General features: G+C 48.1%; 1 protein-coding gene and 1 pseudogene across 2 annotated transcripts in view; both read right to left on the bottom strand.

Moving 5' to 3' along the window:
• Positions 1–1804: 1804 nt before the first annotated feature.
• Positions 1805–26155, bottom strand: part of LOC144162667 (uncharacterized) — a 41151-nt pseudogene continuing 16800 nt past the window's right edge. The window contains exons 7-20 of the transcript XR_013320737.1: positions 21674–21751; positions 20414–20458; positions 12694–12803; positions 12578–12631; positions 12289–12343; positions 11561–11678; positions 11150–11234; positions 10553–10782; positions 6810–6889; positions 5764–5788; positions 5263–5311; positions 3303–3377; positions 2960–3073; positions 1805–2277 (exon numbers count right to left, since the gene is read on the bottom strand). The product of XR_013320737.1 is annotated as an uncharacterized LOC144162667 (transcript). The remainder of the gene's footprint in view (positions 2278–2959; positions 3074–3302; positions 3378–5262; positions 5312–5763; positions 5789–6809; positions 6890–10552; positions 10783–11149; positions 11235–11560; positions 11679–12288; positions 12344–12577; positions 12632–12693; positions 12804–20413; positions 20459–21673; positions 21752–26155) is intronic.
• On the bottom strand, positions 13908–16546 carry LOC144162668 (uncharacterized). The gene has a single exon (XM_077693292.1). The coding sequence runs from the start codon at positions 16424–16426 to the stop codon at positions 14120–14122; it is 2307 nt and encodes a 768-aa protein (XP_077549418.1). The 5' UTR covers positions 16427–16546; the 3' UTR covers positions 13908–14119.

Genomic DNA, 26155 nt, shown 5'->3' with positions numbered 1-26155 from the left:
GAGGCCGACCCTTCAGTCCAAGTGAAGACACCAAACTTTGGCCCAAATTCCAGAGAACATTGCCAACTGATCCCTACACATCGCTCAGCTGAGGAACACAAAGCCGTAATTACAGTGCAAAACTTCCTGTTGTAAGCTTACACGACCAAATACACTTCCACATAGCTTTTCCCATATCAGGTGACCCAGCCCTTTCATGCAGTGCTATCACTCAACTGGATGAGATGTGATTAGGTCGAGTCATTTTGGAGCAGCTTTTGGAGCAGACAAAAGTAGGTTTTGGAGCCGCAAAATAGGTTTTTGGTGCAACGAGCATGAGGATTTAAGAAAATATTGCTACAAGGAGAGGAAAACAAACGACAGGAGCACAAAAGGAGCATCCTGTGCACACACAGAAATGTTTAAACAACTAAAATGCCTACGGTGCAGATGAGTTTCGTCCGCACTTTTAACCGCGATTATCAAATGTTCTCAAGACAAGCACCGAAACCCTTCGTGCAAGTGTGCACATTCACTACATGAACCAATATCATGAAAACGACTCTTTATTTAAAAAATGACTATTGGGGTAGCATTCGATTGGGTGGACTACAGAACATTTCGTAAAACTCGAATGAACAAAACAGAGTCACATAATGTAGACAGTTTGAGGTATGTATAAACGCACATCTGCACATGTCTGCGTGTTGATTATCTGTTCCCACAAAACACAGCGCTTATGCATCGCGCATTCAATGATTAACACCGATTAATCCTGTTAGGGGCTTCTTGGAAAGGTAAGCACTCTGTGACAAATAACACGCCAACGAGAGGCCAGGAGAGATCTCGAACCGCAAGGGGCGGGAGCAGACGACATACGCTTGAGCTTTTGCGCTTTTTACCGGTCACCTATTTCACAGGCGTAGGTGCTCGCCTTCCAGCTTCGATAGCGACATTCAGAATGCCACGAGGGCGACGAATTTCACGGTACTTAGTATGGACCTACCGCAACATGACGCAATGCCACCTGCATAACACTGCGCGCCATACATACGAAGCAAACGGACAACTTTGGTCCCTTTCTCACTCGCTTCCCTTTCAGTGCCCTCTCCATATCAACCCCTCGGAGCTAGTCCCGTGAAACACTGGCATGCTGCATGGCAAGGGAGATAGGAGGAGGTTCACTCTGTCTCCTCCCCGCCATGCAGAGCGCGATACATCGAGGAGGCCCGGCAAAACGAAGATTCGGTTCAAGATTAGCGCAGATTGCTAGAAGTGTAGCAGGATTTACCTCTCGGCGCAGTTAGGCGCAATTGGCGTAGTGAACCTTACTTCTTAATTGGGGTAGCATGGGTTCTACAAAGCCCTGAACCAATGAAAAGCATTTGATTGCTGGTCCCTGCAACTGTTTGTCCCCGTGCATCACACTGGCCAAGCTTCAATATAGCAAAGTGCACCGTTGGAAGAGTTGTCCAGGTTATTTGAACAGCTACAGCGTGAAAAGAAACAAAGGAAAGAAAGATGAGACAAGACACAGCACTTGCCTTCTTTCTTGTCTTTGCTCCTTCTCGTGCTGTAGCTATGCTGTCTTGAAAAATGTTTCAAGACTTCTCCGAGGTTGCTGATCACCGAGAGGGCAACACTACTAGTTGCATGCTACAAGGTAGCCATGGATGTGGCTATGCATTTTGATATACTGTACTCTCAAATAGCCGTCAAGTGGTGCAGTGCCAATGTGCGCACAGCATTTCTGATTGTGTAAAAACTCGCATCTTATATCATTCACTGTGACTGTGTCTTAATTAAAGTACCACAGAAGTCGTGATCACACTCAACATCCGCTTGTACTCCAGCACTTTTATTGTTCTGCAACGGACATATATTCCACAATTAGTGGACGTGCTTTTCAGAACCATAGAAAAATAATAGGAAGTAATCACACTTCAAAGTTATTTAAGAAAAAACAAAAGGGGGTGGGGACAGCAGAGGACTTTGACAACAACTGTAGAGAGTGCACACACCACTTGTTTTCACAGACTGCACACACACAACACTTTGGGCTCTATGTACAAAGTCGGGGGTGGCCACGCCACTGACAACACGAGCGCAAGGTTTCAAGACCCCTTGGGGCTTTGTAAATAGGGATGAGTTGGGTGGTGGGATGCGTTTATCTGCGATAATCTTCTTCGGTGAGATCAACCGGGGGCCCATTCACCGTCGCTCGCGGTACCGACGCTCGACACGGCTTGGTGGAGGGCGCGCTGTTCTCCTGATGAAGTCGTCCACCGTCATCTCGTACTGTGGGGCAGAAGAGCCAAAGGGGCCAGTTGTAGCCAAGCCAATCCTCAATCCCTTGGACGGCTTGAACAGAGCCTAAGCACCGACGTAGAGCAACAGAACTGGAGGCTCACAAATCGCTATTTGCACAAAACTAACGAACCACAAATATAATGCGAGGGGCCACTTTTTGCATCACAAAAATTAAGAAAAGATAATTGCCACTGCAGCACAAATTAAGAAAATAGTCACAATACAGAGCAGCCGAGAAATAAGCTGTCTCGGCTACGGATACGAATCCAAAGCCCATTCCTGGGGCGCGTAGCGATAGCTACACTGCATTGCCATCATGTGTTTCATGGTTTCGCGATTAGATTAGCTGCAATCTAAAGACATCCAGCTCTTTCTAAAAATTCCGTAGTCAGATTCAAACTAGCATCTTAATTAAAAGAGAAAGAAAGAAATTGCGTTATATTGACGGCATGGTTACGAACATACCGCGAGGTAAATTTTAAAGCACAAGGCTTTTGGACAAAAAGGAAAAAGCTGGCATTACATTTGTGCTCATTCAAATGTAGCCAGTTTAAACAGCTAAACGAGGGCAATTTGAGGAAGCCACCGCAAACAGATGTGCCCGGCATGCACACTGATGCCAAACAGCAAACGGCAAGTCCCGGCAGCAAGCAGGCAAAGGATGCTCTACCGATCGCTTCTCCGGCGGCCTCGAAGATCGTGCAGGGACACCGTGGTTGTAGTCAATGTGGTGAATGGAGCGCTCATAGTGGTGGTAAGACATGGCCTCCATAGGGAAAGGCGGCTTTCACAATATGAAAGAAAAAGAGGGGGGGGAAGAATGTTGAAATTTTTAATGCTGCCCGATATGCAAAACAAATTAAAAAGAAAGCAATAATAGTGAAACCTTTGCTTGCCCCAGAAGCCATCATGCATTATCTTGCTTTCAACACTATAACAGGAGAATTTTCGCACACTAGCTTGCTGCAAACTGATGTGGCATAAAAGCTTGCACTGATAAAAACACGACATACCAGCGGCCCATAAGGCATGGGTGGCAGAGGTGGCCTCTGGTGGTGATGGTACTCTCTGAGGTAGTCCTGATAAGCCTGATAAGGTAAGAGAACACGCACCTCTAAGCACACACCCTAGGAAGTAAAACAAGCAATGTGAAGCGAAAGATTGTTGATTGATTGTAGGGTTTAACGCGCCGACGCAACGCAGGCGATGAGGCACGCCGCAGTGGAGGGCTCCGGATTAATTTTGACCACCTGGGGATCTTTAACGTGCGCCGAAATCTCGTACACATGGGCGTTTTTGCTTTTCGCCTCCATCAGAAAAGCGGCCGCCGCGGCCGGGAATCGAACCCGCGACCTCGTGCTCAGCAGCGCAACGCCTCAGCCACTGAGCCACCGCGGCGGGTGTGAAGTGAAAGCCTCGTGTCCCCCCGACTTCATGCATGGTCCACGCTGCCACCCTTCCCCTACTTCTTTCTTTGACTTCAAGTGTTCTTTAGCTCTCCCAGGACTGAGAATGAGCCACCGGATGGGTAGACAATGACTGCCCATGCAAAGTGTATTACTATTGCCGCTTTCTTGAACACAGCAGTTTGGTGAACTTTTGTTCTGGTAAAGGCCACAGCCAATCGAGCAGCTTCAGATCATCTGAAGCTACTCTACCTAACGGCGGCAAGGGCCATTGTGGCAAGTGGCCCTTGCCACAGTGCTCGCCTCAAGGGTCTGGCCCTAAAAGCGGCACCCCAACCCAAGCACACATGCATTTGCATAGTGCTACCACGTCGTTTCAAAATGATGCCCCTCGTTTCAGAGAATTGGGCCCCAGGGAGCAATCTTTGGAAGACAATCTTGCCAACCGCTGTAGCACTTACTACAGCAGGGAGCCACTGCGCGCAGAATTTTTACTTTTAAAAAGACAAGGTAACAGGCCCAAAATTAGGTATCAGCCGTTTGGTTTGCTAGTCTACATGCTGCTGCTGCCTTCCCATAGGTGAATAAACTGCTGGAGATGACTTCGTTATGATAGGGATCACGGTTTACAGTCAGTGTATGTGCTCTAGTCCACACCATACCCCATCTTTCCCTATGAGAATTTCGAGAAGCTCTTGAAGTAACACAACAGTGGCCTACAAGCTGCGGCAAATACCTTAACTGCTGAAACCTGGAAGCGTTCACACGAATGCAGATTGGGGTGGTTAGGCATTCGCCTGCACTTCATCTTGGCGTCCGATTTCCAGCGGAATGAATATGGAAACGGACGAAAACAGCTCCCGTTCATTTAAGTGGAATAGATACGTTGAGCATGAACTGGGCACATCACTGCAGCAAATGCGACATTTCCCACAGCGCCGGTGCAGACAAAAATCATATTTTACAGCAGGTGCTCAAAATTTTATAACTGCAGGACTTGATTGCTGGCTCATGACAAACGAAGGAATAAGTTTGTGCAAAAGATAAGGATTGGCGAATAGATAAGGTAACTTCAACGTGGCTAAGGTAACTTCAATGTGTCTGTTGTGTGAGACAGCAGTGTACGATCCCAAGTGTTGATTTTATTACATGTAGTTTGTTGTCTGTCTGTTGGCTCCAGTCTGCTTGCCAAGTTTTACGGAGTTGCTGTCTAATGTGTGGCTTGAGGTCTGCGTAAGTTAGTGTTGTTATGTTTAGTGTGTTTCGGAGTGCAGCACTGGCGGCCATTTCATCCGCCAGTTCATTTCCGCCGATGCCAGAGTGGCCTGGCACCCAACATACAGCCACCTCAAGGTTTGAAGAATAAGCTAGCGTAATTAATTTGAAGGCAAGATTAACGACATGGAAGGCAAACACAAAGCATCTACCTAAAAGTAATTCTACATAACTAACCGATGTTGGCTAAACAATTGAGCGCAATGCTGCAATCATCATCGAGTCTTTTTTAGCACTCACTGAAGCAACACTGCATCCTCGACTCGAGCGAAACTCGGGGGCGTGTACCTACCCCATTCAGTGACGGCTCCCGCCTCACGGGAAATCTTTCCACGGGCATCCTGTGATGAAGGGAACATTTTGACGCAATCATTGGCACACAACACGCAAAAAATGCAGAGTGAGTGGCAGGCATACTGCTATGTCTTGGACCCCCAACTTGAAAGAAGCGCCCATTTGGTAGTAAACTGGTCTGAGCTAAGTAAACAAAAGCCTTAGTTAACGTGTAGCAACTGGCAAGTGAAAAGGATTGCCGACCGAAGGCAGCGTTATCCATCCCCCTTGACCAATCAGGTGCAACTGTGCATGAATTGCCTGGGCAATAAACTGTACCTATGATCGCAGACTTAATGCTCGGAACATTGCTCGAATCCCTTGCAAAGCTTCACCGACCTCACACATTGAGAGGCAACATTCAAAAGGAAGCCAACTACACGTGTGTTCCCCGAAAACGTTCCACTCTTTTCAGGTGAGCAGAAAAAGGCTTGATACTAACTCGTGATCAGGTCCATACCTGCCGCGGCGAGCCAGCCGGTAACCTAAAGGAGAGAAAAGGAGTAAAGGGTGAACAGCTGAAGTGATCCGTGCAGTCCTTCTCACGGCCTCCCCACAGTCTCGCCCACGGGTGATTCCCGTCCTGTACCACCTGAATCCATTCTTTTGCAGTTCTCAAAGGGGCCCTCATGCAAAATGTAAAAATTGTGAAAAGTACCACTGAAAACAACACCGCATCCCTCTCCACTGGCAGCAGATTCCATTTACAGGGACCATTAGACAAGGGAACAAGTAGTTTCAAAAGTAAGCAAGGTGCTGCTAACAGTTTTTACACATGCAATTGACCTTTTATCACACACAGAGTGAAGGGACTAAAAGAAGGGAAAAAAAAAATACAGGAGGAGGAAGGTGATAATGGTGTCCACAGTACTGTGCAATTACGCATGAAACGACAGTAGAAGTTACAAGACTGAGAGTGCGGGTTTGGGTTTTTAGCATTGCTTTACAATCTGAACTGCTGAAAATGCATACACACACTGATGACGTCCTGTTGCACAAGGGCCATTCCACGTCAACCGCCCCAGAGAGTTCACTTGACCATCTCCCATTGCACCATAAAAAATCGTGGTTGATCACTAAGCGTTCTTGCAGCCGATTTTTGGTGAAAAAAAATTTTTCTGTCTCTTACAGCAATCTGAAAATTGTGGCTGTGACGAAAATTTACATTATGAAAAAAAAAAAAAAAAAAAAACTGCAGAAAGAATATAATACATGGAGCACAGTGAAATAATTCCAGGTGATGGGAAAAGAAGCGCACTTTTTCGATAGTGTCCAGTGTAATCGGAGATGGTCAAGTGAACTCCGTGGGACGTTTGGCATGGAATGACCCATAAGCAATCCCCCGAGTGTCAACAGGCATGAAAATGAAAGCAGCATGAAGAACATGGTGGCAGGGAGAGCCAGACAGACACCGCTTAGGCCCAACCTCTCCCCGAGTAAAAATATATAAATAAATAATAATAAAAAAAAAAAAAAAAACCGGCTGCGCCGAGGGGCAGACTTTACCGTCGTCGGAACCCTCCCTACGGTGTCTCGGTCGAGGAGAGCGTGAACCGTGGCTATTGTGGGGCCGTCGACTATGCACTCTGAAAAAGGATGGGGGGTGGGGGGTGGGGAAGTTGTCAAACACCAGTCACCGAAGACGGTCTCACACTGAGGCCGGGAATGCCACAGGGGCGGCACGGCACAGCCAGGGCACTATTCAAAGAGTGTCTCACAAGTCCCAGCAGCACTAGAACCGGTGGCTCTGGATGCTGCGCGAACCTGCAAAAAGGGCAGAGATCACCACAGCCACAGAAGAACAGAGGGAGGGAGAGAGAGAAAATTTGCTAGGTCTTGTTTATTCTACTCAATGGCCAGCTAGGTGATGTTGGAAGCATCATCCAGTGCAGAAAGGGACGACGCCACTGGTGCAAGTGGAATTTCCTCCCGCGCCCCCCTGCCGCGAATACCGGACTGTCCCTCAAAAGTGAAGGGTGCTTGAGAAAGCAGCCCTCCCTGACACAAAGCAAATGCCATTTCCTCTCACTCGCAAACGGGTCCTCCCATTCTGCGACAAGAACCCCGGCCTAAATTTCCCAGGGGCCTAAATTCAGAGTGGTCGCAGTGCTCCGTGGCTGCAGGGCAGCGACCCAGGCTGGACTGCCAAGCCACATGTGCGACTGAAAATGTGTGCGTCCAAGTTCCAAATTAAAGAAGAGCCAAATTACCTCCCACCAAAAAACACTAGTCTTTCTTTTGTAAGAGTCAGTATGCACTGCTAGGAGTAGCACAGTACCAGCCAAGAGTGTGCTCAGATACTTTTCAGGCTCAAGAACTAAACTAAGCTTCCATACAGGCCAACATTGCCGAGGGGCACTCAATGGCCTCTCACTGCAGCCACAGCAGCCAAAAAGGTCGGACAGCCTAGAAGCTGCCACGCGCACCCCGTAGACTCTGCCCAAGGGCACACAATTTCTTAAAAACATGCGGGCATGTGCTGCACTACAAGTTGCGCTCACCCGTAAATATGATTCTCAAGAAAGTGGAAATTTGGGCTGCCACCGCTTTTACCTAGCTTTCTCCTTGATACTGAAGGTTCCCACAAGCTGGTTTCAAAGCAACACTTGCACTAAAATACAGTCTTTTATCACTAGCATTTCTCTTGGTACGTTAAAGATGAGAAGCTATTTTAATGCTTTGCAGGCTTGACCACCCAATTATACACCCACACAGAATTGATAAAAACACTGGTAAAATTGATAAAAACAGGAGTAACCTTTAAAGACGTGTTTGTACTTTCCCATGACCTCCATTTGGTGGTGCAGCTATGCGAAGGTGCAGCGTAGCAGGTGTAACTGCTACACTGGCATCTCAAATGTCATTCGACTCAGCTGCAGGGCTTCTTGCAATGCCATTCAGAATTTACTGCAATCCACTGCAATTTCGATGGCAGTGAAAACCTATAAGAATCGCTTGCCGTGCTGCGTGGCAGTGCTTCCGTCGAGTTCTCTTTCCACACAATAATGCAGCAATCAAATTTAGAAGCAGTCCTTAAAAGTGAAATGACATCAAATTATAAATAATGCGAGCTTTGACAATAATTTGGTGGCTTAATTCTGAACTGCGATAAAGGCATTTGTAGGCGCATGTTTTGTTGCTGTCTGGACAGATTGATTCATCGCTTTCTCGCACTGGTCTTGAGAGTATATGGAGAGTGTGGAATTATTACATATTAATATTATGATTTAGGTGAATGACAAGTAAACAGTCCCCCAATTAAAGATATTTTGTTTGCTTTGGGTATGCCAGTAATATACTTTTTAATGCTGACTTAAGAGGCTGTGCACGAGAGTACAAGAAATGGCATTCGAGAGCCCAAATGTCTATTGGGACGCTTGTTCAGCTTGACAGTCACTGGAACCGAATGGAGCAGCATAACACTTCCATCCGAGTCGAATGACATTCAGTTTGAAGGCACTCAAGCTATTGTACTGAGCTACTGCTTCGTCACACATTAGAAATCTGTCCGTCCCGTCGTACGCCACCTAGTCCCTTGTCTTTTATAGTTACATCAGTAACCATATCAAAGTCCAAGTACGCAATAGTTAGTGTTGTACCCATATGGCCATGGCTGTCAGAGGAGGAGGCAAGCTCTCTTTCGAAGCAGGCGTGCTTGAACGTAACTGTGAAGGTAACATGAACAAGACTATGCTGCAAACTGCTGAACAATCAACTGGGTTTTCATGCATAACGCAGTCCTTCCACTGCTTAGCTTTTCCCTAAACAGTTGGCCATTTGCTGCCACTCGAGGCCTGCCAATTAGACTTTAAGCTAAGCACACTAAAAGTGCACACAATCTAGTGTACTAAGGTACTATTCACAAAAGGAGAGAATGGCAGTTACTCACTACAAAATTCAAACAATTTACATCACAAAGCATACTGCAGCAAATAAGAAAGGTAATAAAAAAAAGAACATACAAACGTTGAACCTTGAGACACCCCGAGGTGCCTCAAGGTCCAAGCTTGCCGATTTTGCACCTACTTCGCGGGTCTTCCAACCATAAGCACCGACAGGCAACACATCTTAAACCACATTATTCGAATTTCATTCTATGTGCACTCAAAATTGTGCACACAAGTACGTCACAGCAAAGGGCATTGAGAACCTGTTAGTAAATCGAGCAAGGCAGAAAGCACTCCCACCTACCGCCAAGAGTGAACTGCACAACGTCCTGCGCACTCGGGGGTGTCTCACCCGCACACCTCGAAAGTCCCATAGCGGGCGGTCTAGCGAGGATGCATAAACAGTTCCAGCCAACGGTGGCACGCACAGGGAAAGGGCGCGGCCTCCCTTTCCTCCAGCCTCCCGGCTCAAAGGGGTCGTGGCCTAGTTCCCCTTTGAGTCCAATACCCGCCTTCCTTTTCTGCAAACGCTGCAACAGATGGCTTCTTGCATCATCTTGCCATTAGTGCACATGCTTTCTTAAAGCTCCTACCTTTCCCACTTCCTCAAGAAGTTCCCCTCCCCCCCAACACAGAGTTCTTAAGTCCTCGATCCCAGCCCGTTTCACTGGCCCCCGCAATCCTCCCACCAACCGTGGGAAGGGGGGCCCACCAGGGAAGTCCGGACCTTTGCTCGACGTGGACCCACACGGTGTCGAGAGTCCATGCACCCCCCGCGCACACCGCCTGCCCGCCTCCCCTTCCGCCGCCTTGCTGCTCCGAGGACCACACAGGGCGCTGGCTAAAAACATCCAGAGGCGGGGGCCTCGCCTACAGTCCAGGTTTCGGAGGCAGAGCAACACAACAGGGGAGGGGCAGAGAAAACGGCTACACTGCCAGCACTGCGTCCGGCACTAGCCTCTCAGCTCAGGTGGAACTGACCTTATGCAGCTCACTACAGCCGACGGCAATACCCAATGCCTTGTCTGCTCCTCTGCGGCCGCACAGCAGCAGCAGTTGGGCAGTCACGCTACATCGGGCAACAAAAAGGGCTGCACTGCCCGCGACCTGTCCCTAGAGTCTCTCGCTGCTCTATCGACCTCTCCAACCTGAGGGCCAGGTCGAGCTTGCGGGTTGGCCTCTCGTCGCATACCCCTCCCGTTTCCTCTCCAGCCGTTCGAGGCTTCCACAAACGCACGCAGCCACCACCACGGGGGGCCGAATCTTTCCGCTCAGCCGCCCGTCAGCTCCGCAGCAGCAGCAGTCCCACTGCACATCACAGTCCGGCCCAGCGACAAGCAGCGTCCCGGCAGTGTGCCTAACCTCGCCAGACGCAAGCGAGCAGCCTCGTCCCGTCCTCCACTGGTGCGGCGGTGGCGGTGGCGGTGGCGACGCGAGGAGGACGTGGAGCGGCGAGACGGGGAGTGGCGGTGGTGGCTGGTGCGGGCGCGGCGCGACGAGCGGCCGCTCCGGTGGAGGATGCCGCGCAGGTCGATCAGCTCGTCCGCGGGGAACAGCCGGCAGAGCTCTTCGGCCACTCGGGGCTCAATCTCCTGAGAGAAAAGAAGGAACCATGGCAGAGTGTGAACAGTGGAGTTCACCCGACATCGTGTCCGCCACAACTCTTCCCCGAGTCCCTCGCAGTGGTGGGAAGCTGACTGAGCCATTGGCGAGAGGTCTGCCGAGCTTTTGTTACTTCGCACCTCACCCCCTGCTCAGGCTAGCAGTCATGAGCCCAACTGCGTCAGCAATGTGACACACATTCATCTTGCACAATAAAAACCTACACAATGAGTATAAGGCCAGTTTATAATTTCCCAACGACAGATCCACCGGCTGTCATGTTCTTTCCAGAGCGGGCCCCCTTCCCTGTACGTTTGGCCAGAAGAGAAATGGCAGAGACGACAAGAGCTGCGTTACCTGTCCATCGCGGCCAATCTTGACCTGCTTGCCATCGTTCCACGGGTTGTACAGGTGCGCCGTCTTAGTGAAGGGAAGCTCACGCCTGCAAAACGTGGGAGGCAGGAAGTCGGAAATCCACAGGCACGCAGGGTGTGCAACTGCTGCGTTGAAGAGCCCTATCACAGAACGGGAACACGAGCATCCCGAGCCTAAACACCCTCCGACTGGCTTTAAATCTCCCTTCCGTTACATTAGGATGCCACCTCAGAAGGAGTCCCATCAAAACTGAGGTTTGCTCCCAGTTACCAGGCACGAGGTGCAGTGGGGTTTAGCTAAACACACACACACACCTTCCCAACCTTCCCACAATTCCCCTGGCTGCATGCTGCTACGCAATACAGTGGGACTGCCCGGGGGGAGGGCCCTCACCTGCAGATCCAGTCCACCTGGAAGACCCCGCCCAGAGCCCTGGCACTCAGGCCCGGCGGCAGCACCCACTGGATTGGAGGGCAGTTGTGGTTCGACTCCGACCCGAGGCGAGCAAAGCCTGCGCGGAGGTGGAGGAAGGAGTGTCCCCGCAAGTTTCCTCGGGCAAGCACAGCAGCGTGGACCCATCTTTGAGAAAAATGAGGCTTTGTTATGAGGCACGGGTCATCTCGTGGCCGCCACCTTGTGCGTACTGCAAATCTTCCGTGGTTCCTGCCACCACCCAACAGTACCGTCCAAAATTTGTGCAAACAAAAAGCACATTCAGATCTTATTACTGCACCTGCATGCTCTTTACATATAAAGGCTTAGAAAACATGCATAGCCTCTTTCCTTGGTAGTAAGTGCCCTATGCCAAGCGAGGCAAGTTTTTGTTTTTTACATAGCTCTTTGTAATCGGTAATACTGACAATGTGACTTTTTTGACAGCCAGCCACTAGCTGCCTCGCTAGTGGTGCTGCCACTACCACCAGCTCATGAATGCAACTTTGTTTCTAATGTGCAGAGCTACACTCTCCTCATTGCAAGCTCACCCTCACCACTCAAAATTCACCCCAACGACTGTATTACTGTCAACAGATCAGAAGTTACAAGGCCCCCAAATGGTGTGTGGACGAACAAATATTTGAGCAAGGCTTAAATTCTGCACAAAGAGAACAACGAGCGCCTACCTTGGAACTTTCCGCTTTCCTTGACAGAGTAGACAAGAATGACGTTTTTACACTCCTGCAGAGACAGAGACAGAAAAAGGTCAGACGTCAAGGAAACGACAGAGCAGTCGCCGAATGGCCACCTGGAACAGCCACGCTTGTGCTACACGGCCGTTTCAATTGGCCTTCCAAAGGCCGTTGAACCCACTGTATACATCGAGAGCCCGGCACTGTGAACACACGGGCAGCAGTTGTGGAGGTGGAGAGACCAATCGGAAGTTACCGTGCAGCACAGGCACAAGTCACTCACCCTGAAGGCCTGGTTCAGCTTGGCTTCATTCTGGGGGGGCGTCGACCACACACCCTGGGAAAGGAAGTCCAGTTAGATTCTATTCTTGCCGCAAAAATGAATCACTCTGCAATCACCTTGGCCTTTGAGAGCGCAACGTTCTCGTGATTGTTGCTCTTGACGAGAAAGAACCTGGCATTCCGGAAGAAATACTTCATCAGGTGCCTGTCTGCGTGCTCAGAGTGTTCTGGAAAAAAAGAAAAATGCAGCGGAAAAAAAAAAGGTTAATAGGAATTTGCTACAGGTGCGTTTGGAGCCATTGAGCTAGCGATACTACAGTCACTTAGGCACCTCACAAAATGCAGTAAAACTTAGTTGCAACGAAGTAGAAGTGGGAACCAAATTGCTGGTTACATCCACTCGTAACATACTGCCAATTTTGCAAATACAAACTGCGTTAACTCCCGTGTTGTGTGTCAGGCTGTTATAAGCAAATTTTATTTAAACACCTTCTAACAGCATAATCACCATAAACACCATCGAACAAAATAACAACAGCAGCAAAATCTTAAAAAAAAAAAAAGAAGGTCAGCAATGCCAAAAGCGAGTGAATTCACGAGTGATGCGGAGCTTAAAAGCAAACAAAAAGAAAAATTGCCACTGTGCAGCCAAAACAACCCTGCCAAAGAGCACTTACCTTCTTCTGCGTGAACAATTGAGAAAGAGGAGGAGAGAGAATTAAGAACCTGGAAATTCGCTCATTAGCTGGAAGTTTACTCTGGTCTACACATGCCTGGGGAAAAAAGAAAGGCTGCAGCTGCAACCCCGCCTTTTCACGGCTACTTGGGGTGCTGAGACAAGAACATGTACATCCAACAGTAACAACACACTGCCACATTTAATTTCAATCTAGAAATATCATCCAGAAGAACGTCGCAAATCCTCAAGTGAGAATAAAAGTCCCCGGGACTAGGGCCAAATTTCTCCAGTCACCAGTATATACTAAAGGGTGCACACGAACATATGCGAAGGCATCGACTGAGTACTCACGCCGTGTACAAGGCTGATGAACAAGGCTTTTCAGCAATACATGCTTATAGTAATGGAAAGAGGGACGTTCTAAAAAGTGCACACGAACATATGCGAAGGCATCGACTGAGTACTCACGCCGTGTACAAAGCTGATGAACAAGGCTTTTCAGCAATACATGCTTATAGCAGGGTTCGTACAGGTTTCGAAGAGAAAAATTCAAGGGTTTTCAAGGACTTTCAAGCCCCTGTGGGAGGATTTTTCAAGGCCCTCTGCGCGAGGTTATTTTGATTTTTTTACATCAAAGATCTGCAGACAAGGCTTTCAAAAGGCCCGACATATTTATTGCACAAAGAAAAAAATCTCACAATGCAAATTTGCTTGCACTGAACAGAAAAAATAAGAATAGGTTTATCATATATCACAATGCAGATTTGTTCATGTCACACACAATAGAAAATTGTTCTATTGCCCCAAATAGCATTAACTGCACAAAGCAAAAAAAAATTAAGCAGCTCCTCCTAGCCACCCTCTTCAGGGGAGCTCCAGTCGCTTTTGCTGAATTTGGACCTTGATCGAGTGAAGCTCAGCTGTCTTGTCCTTTGCCGTCTTCCTGAGGCTATTTGACTTGACAATGTGTGTCACATCATTTTCTGCCTCTGCTTTTTCCGCATAGGCATCTGCAGAAGCCACGAGGTCATCAATTGTGGCTTCCAGCTTTTGTTTATTTCTTTTCATTGCGTCAAGCTCTTCCTCTATGCAGTGCTTTTTCCTCTGCTTTGAAGCATCAAGGTCCTGCTTTTTCTGGGCTTCCAGGTATGCTCCGTACCTCTGCCTAGCTGCCGACACAGCAATCCTCAGTTCCTTAGTGATTGGAATTTGTAGGACACCACCTGCCTTCTCAACCGCATCACACACAACCCGTTGCGACACGTATGAAAGCTCCTTCAAGTTCTCTACGCACACCTGCCGGTTTACACTGAATCCACGTTCAACTGTTGCTTGGCCGTGACTGAGGACAAGCAGAAGTTTCACAAAGCTCCACAACTCCGAGTAGGTTGAATTGAACTTCAAGAGGTCAGCATAGAATTCATCCAGCCTATCAGTGCCCTTGTCAAATTGTCTAAGTTTATGTTTTTGCTCATGCAGGAGCTCCGTGTACTCAGCCAACACTGTGTCTCGAACGTGGTCAGCCATTCTACCCACAGTGATGAGGGTATCCAACACTTTTCTGAAAAGAGGAAGGCATTCGTCTGGCTTTGTACACATCTGTCTTAGGTCCAGTGAAGAAAGGCCCCTAACAAATGCAAACTTCAGGGGGCTTCTCTCTAGAACCTTCTTTGTGGCATAGATCAAGAACTGTTTACATTCCATCCGGAACTGAAACACATCCTTTGCGCTTGCATGAGAATTCTTGATGATTTGCTCTGCCATGTAGCCTATATCCACCTTTTCTAGTGGAATATGGTTCTCAGCATTCTCAAGGTCGACCTTCAGCAGGCCCACGATTCCTTTGGCAGACAGGACTGAACATTTCAGAAACTTTGTGAACAGCTTCCTTAGAACAGTCTCTAAATCCCTTGCGAGGAAAAAGGCCATTGCTTTGTCTGTCTGGTACTCTACCAAAAAAGGCTTCAGTGCATTTGCCACACACAATGCAAAATTCAACTTTGCTGGGAGCAAAGCATCACAGCTGAACTCCAACAAGTTGTTAAACGAGGCACATTTAGGCAGGTTGACAGCTTTTTTTCTAGCAGCCTCAATGTACTTGTTGATGTCAGACCACACCAACAACGCTCGCTCAATTACAGGGACATTCTCTAACCACCGGTGGGCGACAAACTTGAGAGGAAAAGTGTGCTGGCCGGTGACTGCAGAAAAGTCCTCTCTCCGTGCTGGGGCATCTTCAAAAAGTGCATTCAGACTAGACAACAGGCAATCAAGTCCCCATTTAGTTGCTGAAACTCCTGCCCTGTAAGCGTTGTGCACTGTGTGAAGCCCGCAAGTGCCTAAGTCCACACATTGAACCTGGTAATTTTGTTGCAAGTGCACTTGGATGTGCCTAAAGAACTTCAGATTAACATTTGGACCATCCATAGATATCTGAAGAACTTTTGCAAGGGGCAATGGCTCAAGGGCACTCAGCAACTTCTCCTGGATGTCATCAGCTGTAGAATGCCCCAGAAAAACGGAGGTATAATACCTCGTCGTCACTTTCTGAGCGGAGTCCCAACACCTCACGTGCACATCCATTTGCTTGCTTTGGAGACAGTCATTTGCCGACTCATCGAAAAGTACCACAAAAACTTCACACTGTTCTATCTCTCGCTGCAAAGCTGAGAGAAAGAAAGGCCTCAGACCATGACATGTCACATAGGCGCATTTCTTTTCACCACACGAAAACGCCTTTGCCACTTCACTGTCCGGGAACATGCGCTGAAATAACTCCCCTGCTTGCGATGACATCCGGTACGACATGTGGGATGTGACGACTTTCAGAGTCCAAATAATTTCAGCGTCAGTAACAAGCTCGTGCGTTTTGCAAGCGTCGTTTAGGCTTGGTGACGGCAACGGAGCCGTGGTAGCGGACTGCCCTGTCTCTCTCGCGACAGCAGTGAGATGGCTGTCCAACACGCGACCTTGCGTTATATTCACTGCAGCAATATGCTTGGCACTTTTCATGTGGCTTTTCAAAGCCGATTCACCCATGGCAGTCACATCAAAGGTTTTGCAGCAAAGCTTGCACTTAGCCCGATGCGGACTTGTTGTGTCCGGTGCAATCCACTGCTTGTAGTCGTCATGGTGGAGCCACGTAGTCTGAAACTTGCTTTTCCCGGGCATTGTCTCACATATCAACACATCACTTTCACTGAACCGAAGAAGCCACGTTCAAAAAGCGCTGAAATCACGATTAGACGAATACTAGCGCACGGACGCGGCTGTATGACTCAGCGAGTGATGGCGAGGTAGCGATGCGATAGCGATGGGGATGGAAACGGCTCGTTGTCTTCAGTGTTGCCAGCTTCCTAACAGAATCGGCTACAGAGGTATAAAAACCGGTGTTTTCTTGACTGCGGTTCAGAATGATTAAACAAGAACAAAAGTTCAGCAACAAAGTCCGTTTTCTTGATGACAATTACTAAATTAAATCTAGAATTCAAGAAATTCAAGACTTTTCAAGGACTTGTAAAAAATTCAAGGTTTTCAAGGGCCTTGAAAACAGACTTCTGGAATTCAAGGGTATTCAAGGTTTTCAAGGACCTGTGCGCACCCTGTTATAGTAATGGAAAGAGGGACGTTCTAAAAAAAAGAACAAACAAACAAAAAAGCATGCACAGTGGGTGACCTCTGTCCGTAAAGGGGAGAGGAGGGTCTCTCAAAACTAACTCTTTTATTTATGGCTAGAAACTTGTGGAAATTTGCACACAAATGTGTTTTTTTCCGTGCAGATTTCAAATATCCAGTTGTATTTGAGCTGCTGCTGTTAGTTTGAAAGTTATTGCAATTTGTAGCTTTTAATTACACGAATTGATAGCCAGAGAGTTCCCAACACCGCTGCCGTCCTTAATTTTTCTCTGAAGTCGTGCCATCCTAAAAATATGACAAATGTAGAAAAGATGGCCGTATTCGACATTCAGGCTCACCAAAATAACTGCAAGCCATTATTTATGCATAGCCTAAACAGGAAAACTTAGAATGTAATCGGGTGCCTCAGGTTTTACTGAAGAAAATGGTACCAAGGTTGGCCTTGTGAAGCAAAAGGAAGTTTTCAAAAAGCTGTGCAAAGCTGAGGGAAGCGATCAAAAATATGGAACTGGGAAAACTGCATTTGGAAAACAGTCAGTACCATCACTGTGGAATTTCTCAGTAACAACGACTTCCCATTCCAAAAATGTCAACTACAATTGGAAATACCAGAGGCCAAGGAATTGCACAAATCTAGCTAAGGCGAAGGCCAAACAGTTTTGATCCAAGTTGAAGGCGATTTAGGGCTGTGGTCTGTAGACCTGTCTGCTTTGTGTCACTTTGCAAGCTTCATGTTAACCCGCACTAGCCCGCACTTGCCACACTTGACATGCACAAAAAGCTCCCTCAGCACTGCCACGTCCACTGTGATGCCCGATTCTTCCTCGGAGTGCTCCAGATCCACTTCAATCAGGTTGATTTTCTGACTTGGTCTCCATGCCGCGCTTGATCTCGTCTACATGTTGCAACCGTGCGGTGATCTCCTCCCCTGTGTAATACTTTGCGTCAAGTCAACAAGACGTGCTTGGATCAGGTCTGGTCAGGCGGTGGGACAGACAGCACTGTACGAGGCAGCAAACAATTCTCCTCCGGCTGAGTGGAGCGGCTCCAAGTCGCACTGCGCAACTTCGGGTTAGGCCCACCGTGCTTCCGCTTCCCGTACGTATGACAGGCCATCCCCTTCAAACGTAGGTTTCCTGGCAGCAGTTCCATTGCAGACAGAAACATGCACGATCGAGGGATCAGAAGAAGCCGTGAAAAGATCTCGGATAACTTCACCAAGCAAGCACTGCGCCAAAAATGGCAGCCCCTCCCCTCCGTGGATGATGGCAAGGGTGCAGGGTACGGGGACTCGAAATGACATCCGATTTGCGCCCCGACCGTCATTCGATTTGAGCCGTGAGTTGCACCTTTACTATTCCCTACATGAAACTGCAACTCACGGCTCAAATCGAATTTTGCTTGATTGGTGCGCGTACGTGTACATGGTGTGCTTACGGAAGGGCGCGGATGGACATTGGGAGGTCCTAAGGTACTCCGCACCGTTACAGGCGAGGGAGCAAGCCGTTTGACTCTCGGGTACTAACTCACAGTCGCAGCCCAATGGGTAAGACGACTGACACTAACTCTGTTTGATCTACCAGACACAGGCTCGAATCCTGCCGGTGCCTGTGTGATTTTTTGCGATTTTAAATGCTATGCGCATGGACACGGACGGACATTGTGCGGTCCTAAGGTACTCTGCACCTAAAAGCAGACTCCGTCGGACACGCATTGCAGAAGCCATTGCGACGAACGTTTGAAAAAAAAAAAAAGACACAGCTGCGCCGACCAATGGGAGGTGTCAGATGGAAAACTCTAATTGCGCGTGCGCGCCACAGCCAATCAGCAGCCCAGAAGACAACTTTGGAAAACTGCCAAGGGCAGTCGACCTACTCAGAGATGCCACGAAATGCGCACAAGCAAACAAACTACAAAACAAGCCCAAGATGGTGGCGATCAATCGGCTGCCTCGACTGTGGCACACGCAAGAAGTTGGAACAACTTTTGCCTATTTCGGGGCATTTCACGGCCCCAAGGTGTTTTGAAATGTGATAACGCTCTCACGATGCCGTACTTGGCAACATTGTCCTCAGATACACACTGGTCAAAAAGCTGTCAGTGTGATTTTCGAGTACTTCATAATTGAGTTGAGCGTTGATATTTTGAAGACAGGTGAAAGAAAATTCCAAAAATTGAATTTTTTTCTCGAAATCAACATTTTGGTCATTTTTGACCGTTCTAAGAATCGCGTCCCCCCCTTCAGGTGAAGCAGGCAAACACTGAGCACGAATAAAAGAAAAACCAAAGCGACTAAAGTTGGCAGTAACCTTTGTGAAGTATTTCTGCCACTTTTGATATTACAGTCGCACCCTACTACAACGAACTCCGCTTCAACAAGATATATCTGATTCCCCATCAGCTAGCCATAAAGTCAATGCAACAAAGCCCTCACCACAACGAGCCATTTGTCTGGCTTGATTTCGCTTCAACGAAATTTTCGCTCAGTGAGGCTGAGTTTGAACATTTATTTTGAGATAAAATGAACATAACATAAGCTAACATAAGCTATCTGTAACTTATAAATTCAGGGCGCTTAGTTTCACCGAAAATGCGTGCTGTGCGCACCCACCACCTCCCCATAAGCAAAAACAAACTCAGATGGATGCCACTGCTTGCTGGTGATAACAATGTGGCTGGACGTTTTTACACGAGGCACAGGCCCGGTTCGCCAAGGTGGAGCTACAGCCAATCCACATCCAATTGAAATGGCGTGAATGTTCCCTGCTTAATAACGCTGCGCCATCACGTATGCGCTGTGAGAAGCTGTCATTGCACTTTCTCTTCTACCATTTTTCAAAGACAGAAGCAGAAGTAGTGTTTTCATCTTTAGTCTTCAACCCCCGTCATCGTGCCTTAATCATGAGCGCGAAGTCGTGGTAAATGCAAGGGCGCGTGGCTTGCATGCCAAGGTCAGTTGCCTGCGTGCCGAGACAAGATAACGCCGCCACTTCCGCCACAAGTGAGAAGAAAGGTTGCTTCCGACAGCCTAGCACCTATCTGCAAGTAATCAGCTCCGTAAATACGCCTTGTTGTACAGCGGTATGTTTTGCGACTGCATTCCCCCATACCGCCGTAACCCGGCCTTTATGTACAGGTAAAAAACAGATAACCGTTGATACATTTGTTATCTGAACAAACACGACGTAATTGCACGTCACTCCTTTTTCTAAACATTGCCTTAAAATATACGAGGCTACTTTTCTTGCCCTTCTGTTTTCAGGCAGATTTCACCTCAAAAGAAGTTCTGCTTCAACGAAATTTATCGCGTGTCCCTTCAATGTCGTCGTAGTGAGATTAGAATGTACGTCCGGATACAGCGAGCTCATTTCTGAAAAGCTGCTCATCTGATGCTCAACGAAGAATGATACACATTGCAGCACAACGCTGGCAGGAAACACACAGTACCCCCCCCCCGCCTACACACGATGCTATGAGAGCACAAGCAGCCAGGCTGTGTCAGCTGAGGTTGTGTCCACTTACCGCGCCTCCCGACCGATGAAGAAACTCGGGGCCGCTTCGGCGTCCCTGAAATGACACACCAGAAGAGTTCAGTCGGATTCGCATTCCTCAAAGGTTTTTACGGGCGTCGGCGACGGCAGCAACATATCACCACAGTCACCTTCGAATATCTCAGGCGCAAGTGAATTCTATTGTCGCCTCATGTAGGCGTGATACTGGCACAGTGAGAGGTTAGTTTTGCTTTGCAGCAAGTACAACGAATTCGACCTTGTTTTGAATGTATACGTCATAGAAAAATATAATTCGGGGAGGTGATTACCTAATATCTCACAATAACTTGTGCCTTTTGTAGGAATAGAGGCCACGCGAACATGTTAAGTATATTCCTAGTCTGTGGGTCTTTAAATATGGGCCCACTCCCGCCCGATAGCATGGACCAAGGAGAGTTAATGAAACCACAGAAAATAAATGGTCTGTCAACTCCGCAAGCAATGTAATAGCTCGTGCGGGAATAAAAAAAAAAAAACTGCATATGTTTTTATTGAATAGTTTTCTATAAAAAAAAGTAGCTGTAACGGTACTTCCTGTTACAGTTACTCTCTAAAAAAGAAACAGTGGGGCTCTTCGATTTACAGTCTCGGACTCACCGCGGATAGTCCGCGGTTTGCCCGAGGATTGCCCAAAGCCATAGGGACACATGGGAAAATCGAATGCCGGACTGCTTCTCGGGGAGTCCGCGGTGAGTCAGAGACTGTAAATCGAAGAGCCCCAGTGTTACAGTTAAAAACTTCTCTCACTTAAAAGAAACTACTTACTGAAACTAGTAACAAGTTACTGGAAAAAAAAACTAGTTACCAGGAACGCGTTACTAGTAACTATGTAGTTACTGCCCAAGACTGGTCGCGACTAATGTTGATTTGATTGATTTTATTGTAGGGTTTAACGCGCCGACGCAACGCAGGCGACGAGGTGCCTCGAAATCTCATACACACAGGCAAGTCTTTGCCTTTCACCTCCATCAGAAAAGCGGCTGCCGCAGCCGGGAATGCAACCCGCATCCTCGTGCTCAGCAGCGCAAGCAAGAATGTGGATTCTTTCCCCTTGGCGTCGGTCACACGAACAGCGTGGGCAGATTTTGTGACGATGCGGAGGTGCACAGTGAGTTAGAGGGAGGTGACTGCACGGTGCATGGACTGGTCGTGCCATCGCTGCTCATCGTGCCTTGTTATAGGTGGGGGCAAAAGAGCGAACGAGAGGGGCTAGAAAGGCATTTGCACGTACTCTCAGCACTCCTGTTTTTCCGGTCGTAGACAATGGGAGAATGCCGCCGCTTGCGGGAGACACGATGCCTGGGTGAACCTGTACAGCAAGAATGCGACACGCACAGGGTTATTTTCAATGCTCGAGACTCGTGACCCAGACAAGCAACTGTGCGCTACTTCTTTGTAAATTATGCAAGGCACTTGAGGACTACCACATTTGCTCGATTCTAATGCACCCCTGATTGTAATGTGCAAGTAAGTTCGGGAAGGAAAGTTAGAAAAAAATCATTTGACGCTGGCTCTACCACACAGATGTAAAAGTTGTGACACCACAAACCTGGCATTTTATTTTGACTCACTAAATTTTAGGAACAAAAATTTCTTGTGCTTCATAAACGTGCTCATCGAGCTCCCACTGGCATCAAAATTGGAGAGGGAACACTGGACGTGCTTGCATGCATTTTCGAGTGCTTGGACTTCCATAATTTTAGACGTGACGGGCTCATTGAATGCTAATTCATGAATTTCACCCGGACTTCTGTGCTCAGGGTCGGTATTACGGTGCTCGGTTCATAGTTGTACCTCTTCGGAGGCATCACAACTGAACCCGGGTGCCAACTGCTGCAGCAGAAGCACGCACAACGGCTGAATGGGCGTACCAAAATTTACTCGCGTGTGGTGCTTTGGAGTGCTTTGGATTGGATAACGCTGGATTTTGGAAGGAGTTCCGTGCCCGCAGCAATGCTGCTGGTTGCTTTGAAGCCGACTTGGGTTTCGAGCCCGATTGTAACACGCACACAAATCTCGAGGCTACTTTTGCCAAAGCAAGGTGGGCGTCAGAATCGTGGAAATGCAGTAATTCCTTGAGGATGTTTCCCAACCAACACTGCTCTCTCAAGTGACACAGATGAAATTGGTGCAAGTCTCTTAAGTGACACAGATGAAATTGGTGCAAGTAGTTATAACACAAACCAGACCCTCAAAAGTGAAAGTGGTGCCCTACTGCTCTAGCACCGAAGGCAAGCCGTACAATCGGAGGTGAGGATGCAGGAAGAAGCAGAGTTTACGAGGACCCCTTTTGCGACTTAGTAACTGTGACCCCGGATCCCAACCATGAGGCAGAGATAATTAGAAGGATAAGAATGGGGTGGAGTGCATTCGGCAGCCACTCTCAGATAATGGATGGCAGCCTACCATTGTCCCTGAAGAAGAAAGTGTATGACAGCTGCATCTTACCGGTACTCAGCTATGGGGCAGAAACTTGGAGGCTCACTAAGAGGGTTCAAGAGGGTTCAATTGAGAACAACTCAGCGGGCAATGGAGCGGAAGATGATAGGTGTAACATTAAGGGACAAGAAGAGAGTGGAGTGGGTCTGGGAACAAACGCGGGGACGTGCTCCTCCAAACAACTTTTTTTTTAATAATGAAGTTAGGAGGCTGAAATTTTCACAGCTTATAGAGATTGAGCTCCTCTGGTCATATATGTAATTAGATTTTGAATAGCTGCTCCGGATAAAATGTTACGCAGCATGACTTTCAGAAAAATGGCTTTTTTGTGCACACTTTTTTTTATAGTAAACATTTTTTCTGAAACTTTTAAAATAGCCTAGGTGGTTCCTTATGAACTGCAGAGTGCACAAATCTACCTAAAAAAGCCTCATCATCATTTTCCTCACCACGAAAAAAAAATGACTGGTAGTGTGCCTTTTTTTGTTCTGTATATTTTTGTTTTATGACCGCCAGAAATATCTAAGGACACAAATTGCATAATGAACAAGATTTGTGCACTCTACGTGTTATAATGAACATTTGTGCAAAATTTCATCCTGATAGGACAACTTTAACTGGGAAAATAAGTGTGCACAAACTCAGAAAACGGACAAAAACAACAAGCTGAGAAAAACGCAATTGAAAGTTTATTTCTTTGGCAGATTCAGAAATTCTTGCTCGAACAACATGAAATTTGGTGGGGATACAGTCTGAAATGTCCACATTGAGGTACTAAAACTAGAATGCTCCTGCTGCATAAGTTGCACCCTCACGGTTTTTGCTGGGGTAGTCCTTGGTGTGGGACCGTTTCACCAGGCTGCGGCAATGGGGGCTAGCCTTAGCAGTCAGCTTTGCACACATCTGCCTGACCCTCCGCTGGTCACTTGCATTGCTTAGTCTGACCAGTTCTTCTGAAGGGAAGATTCCCAGTTCTTGGAGAACTTGCTCAAAGCTAGTGTGGCCTCTGTTGAACCACAACCCTGTGAGGGCAGTGGCAGTCTCCACTACAGTGAACTGCAGGTTGTACGATAGCGTCCTGTGCCAGATGCGCAGTGCTGCTTCAGTCTCCATGGCATGGGATGAGCAGTCAACATTTTTTTCACACACAAGAGGCATGAAAGGCTTGCCACACTTCCTCCTCTTGCTCATCAAGCTTTTGGTGGCAGCTACAAGTACAAGTAGTTTGACAGCACCTCAAAATCCAGGCAGAGACCAGTGTCAAGAGAAATGTCAGTGCTGTTGTGTCTCATGTCTTTGCTTCTGCCAAGTACCATCAAAAATCACACTGAGGTCAGTCTGACCAGCTTGCAACGCAGTTACTTGCCTTGCTTCAGCAAGGTTGTCAGAGACGCCTTTTGTGGCCGCAACATGAACTTTCTTGGCAGTGTTGTAGAACGTCTTTTGATGCTGTGGTTTTGGTAGTCCAAGAATGGCACAAAACCTGCATAGCTGATCGTGTCCGATGCCAACCGCGCGTGCAGCGAGTACCGCTTTCACATTGACGGCGAAACTATCACGGGGAGGCCGCAAACCGGAACTTCCGGTTTGCGGCCTCCGCGACCGACGGCGGCAGCGCGCTGCGACGAGTAAACAGAAGAAATCACTCCCGAAGCCACTCCCGCAGGGCACTTCTCGTTTTTGCACTTCAGTTCCAGTACCGATGCGAGGCCCTTCCGCTTGTTCGCAACCTCGACTACGACGAGTTCACACTTCCCGCACGTCGCGCACACGGCGGCACTCAAGGTCAGTCAGAGCGCCGACTCCACAGATAACTGCACCGCTCCCGTGGCTGGCTGTCTCCTCACCTTGGAAGGCTGCCGACTTCTTCTCCGATGCGCTTATAAAGTCGATATCTTCGCTGATAAAATCAGCCCCGCCTGGTAGAGCCGCGCTTGCAACGCTTGAAGGCCCGGCGCCGTTAGGCCTCACGGTGCCGGTCGTGCCGGCATTGGCCGTGGTCGTCACAATGCTGCGCCGCTTGCGCTTTCCTTTGTACCGGCATGAAGTACGCTGCTTCCGGCGACAAAAGTCACGCTTCTCCTCACCGTTCACGATTAAAAACACACGATAAGGAAATAGAAAAGATAGCGCGAAGTAGCGAACGGAACGATGCGGGCGATGGCGGCTCACAAGCGGCAAGAGCCAATGGCGGTCCCGCTTTCGCGTCACGTGATTTAAATGCCCAGTGGGAGCTCGCAAAACAAGCGGGAAGAAACATTTTTTTTATTTTTTTTACGCGGAGATACGAAGCTGGCGAGCGGCTCAATCGAGAGAAGAAGGCTTGATCTACCTCTCTCAAGTGACCAAAATGGCGGCGAGCCACGCTGCCGTGCGGAATAAATTCTCAAACCTGGCCGAAATTTGGCTTGATTGCGCGATTTCTTGGGTCACCGCGAGTCATTCAGACACATTTTTCACTAAGTTCTCGTTCGTATTTCGTTTTCATTTTTTTACCCATGAAAGAAGGATAGTCAAAGATGCTAATGCAAGGGAAAACAAAAAATCGGTATATTTCGAAAAAATCGCGTTTTTTCGACCCGCGTGTCCCCTTAAGGACATATTAGTAGAAATAAAGGAGAAGAAATGGACGTCGGCAGGGCATGTAATGCGAAAGCAAGCTAACCGTTGGTCATTTAAGGGTAACAGAGTGGATCCCTAGAGAAGGCAATCGTTGCAGGGGGCAGCAGAAAGTTAGATGGGCAGATGAGATCAAGAAGTTTGCGGGGACAAATTGGTCGCAGTTAGCACAGGACTGGGGTAATTGGAGATTAATGAGAGAGGCCTTTGCCCTGCAGTGGGCGTAGATAGGCTGGTGATGATGAACTGACGAAAATTCCCAGTGCTGATCCTGCATACTCCCTGTGCGCCAGTTGCTAAAGAACAGAGGCATTTGCGTCACGACCATGGTTTTGATTGGGATGGAAATGCGCGCACAGGTTTCCACCATACCATTTCCCTGCCCTCCTCCCCCTGCGGTTTATCAATGCCCACACGCAGTGCCATGTCTTTTTAACCGCACATCATCCCAGGGGTGATTTGGCAAAGCTCACCAGCCACCACAAGTGAAGAACGGCAATACCTAATGTAGCTCACTCTGCCAAAGCCTGCACATTCTGAAACGTGCTTAATTGCGTGACGTCGTCTGCTTTTCCCCAGGTAGTTTGTTTTTCGCCACTGCAGTAATCTCTGAGCATATTAATAAGGCCCCAAAGAAATCACGGAAACGGCTCGT

The sequence above is a fragment of the Haemaphysalis longicornis genome, unplaced genomic scaffold, assembly GCF_048455015.1.
Source record: "Haemaphysalis longicornis isolate Haplotype H1 unplaced genomic scaffold, Haemaphysalis longicornis Haplotype H1 scaffold_12, whole genome shotgun sequence".
In the NCBI taxonomy this organism is placed as follows: Eukaryota; Metazoa; Arthropoda; class Arachnida; order Ixodida; family Ixodidae; genus Haemaphysalis; species Haemaphysalis longicornis.
This window is presented reverse-complemented; position numbering and strand designations above follow the sequence as displayed.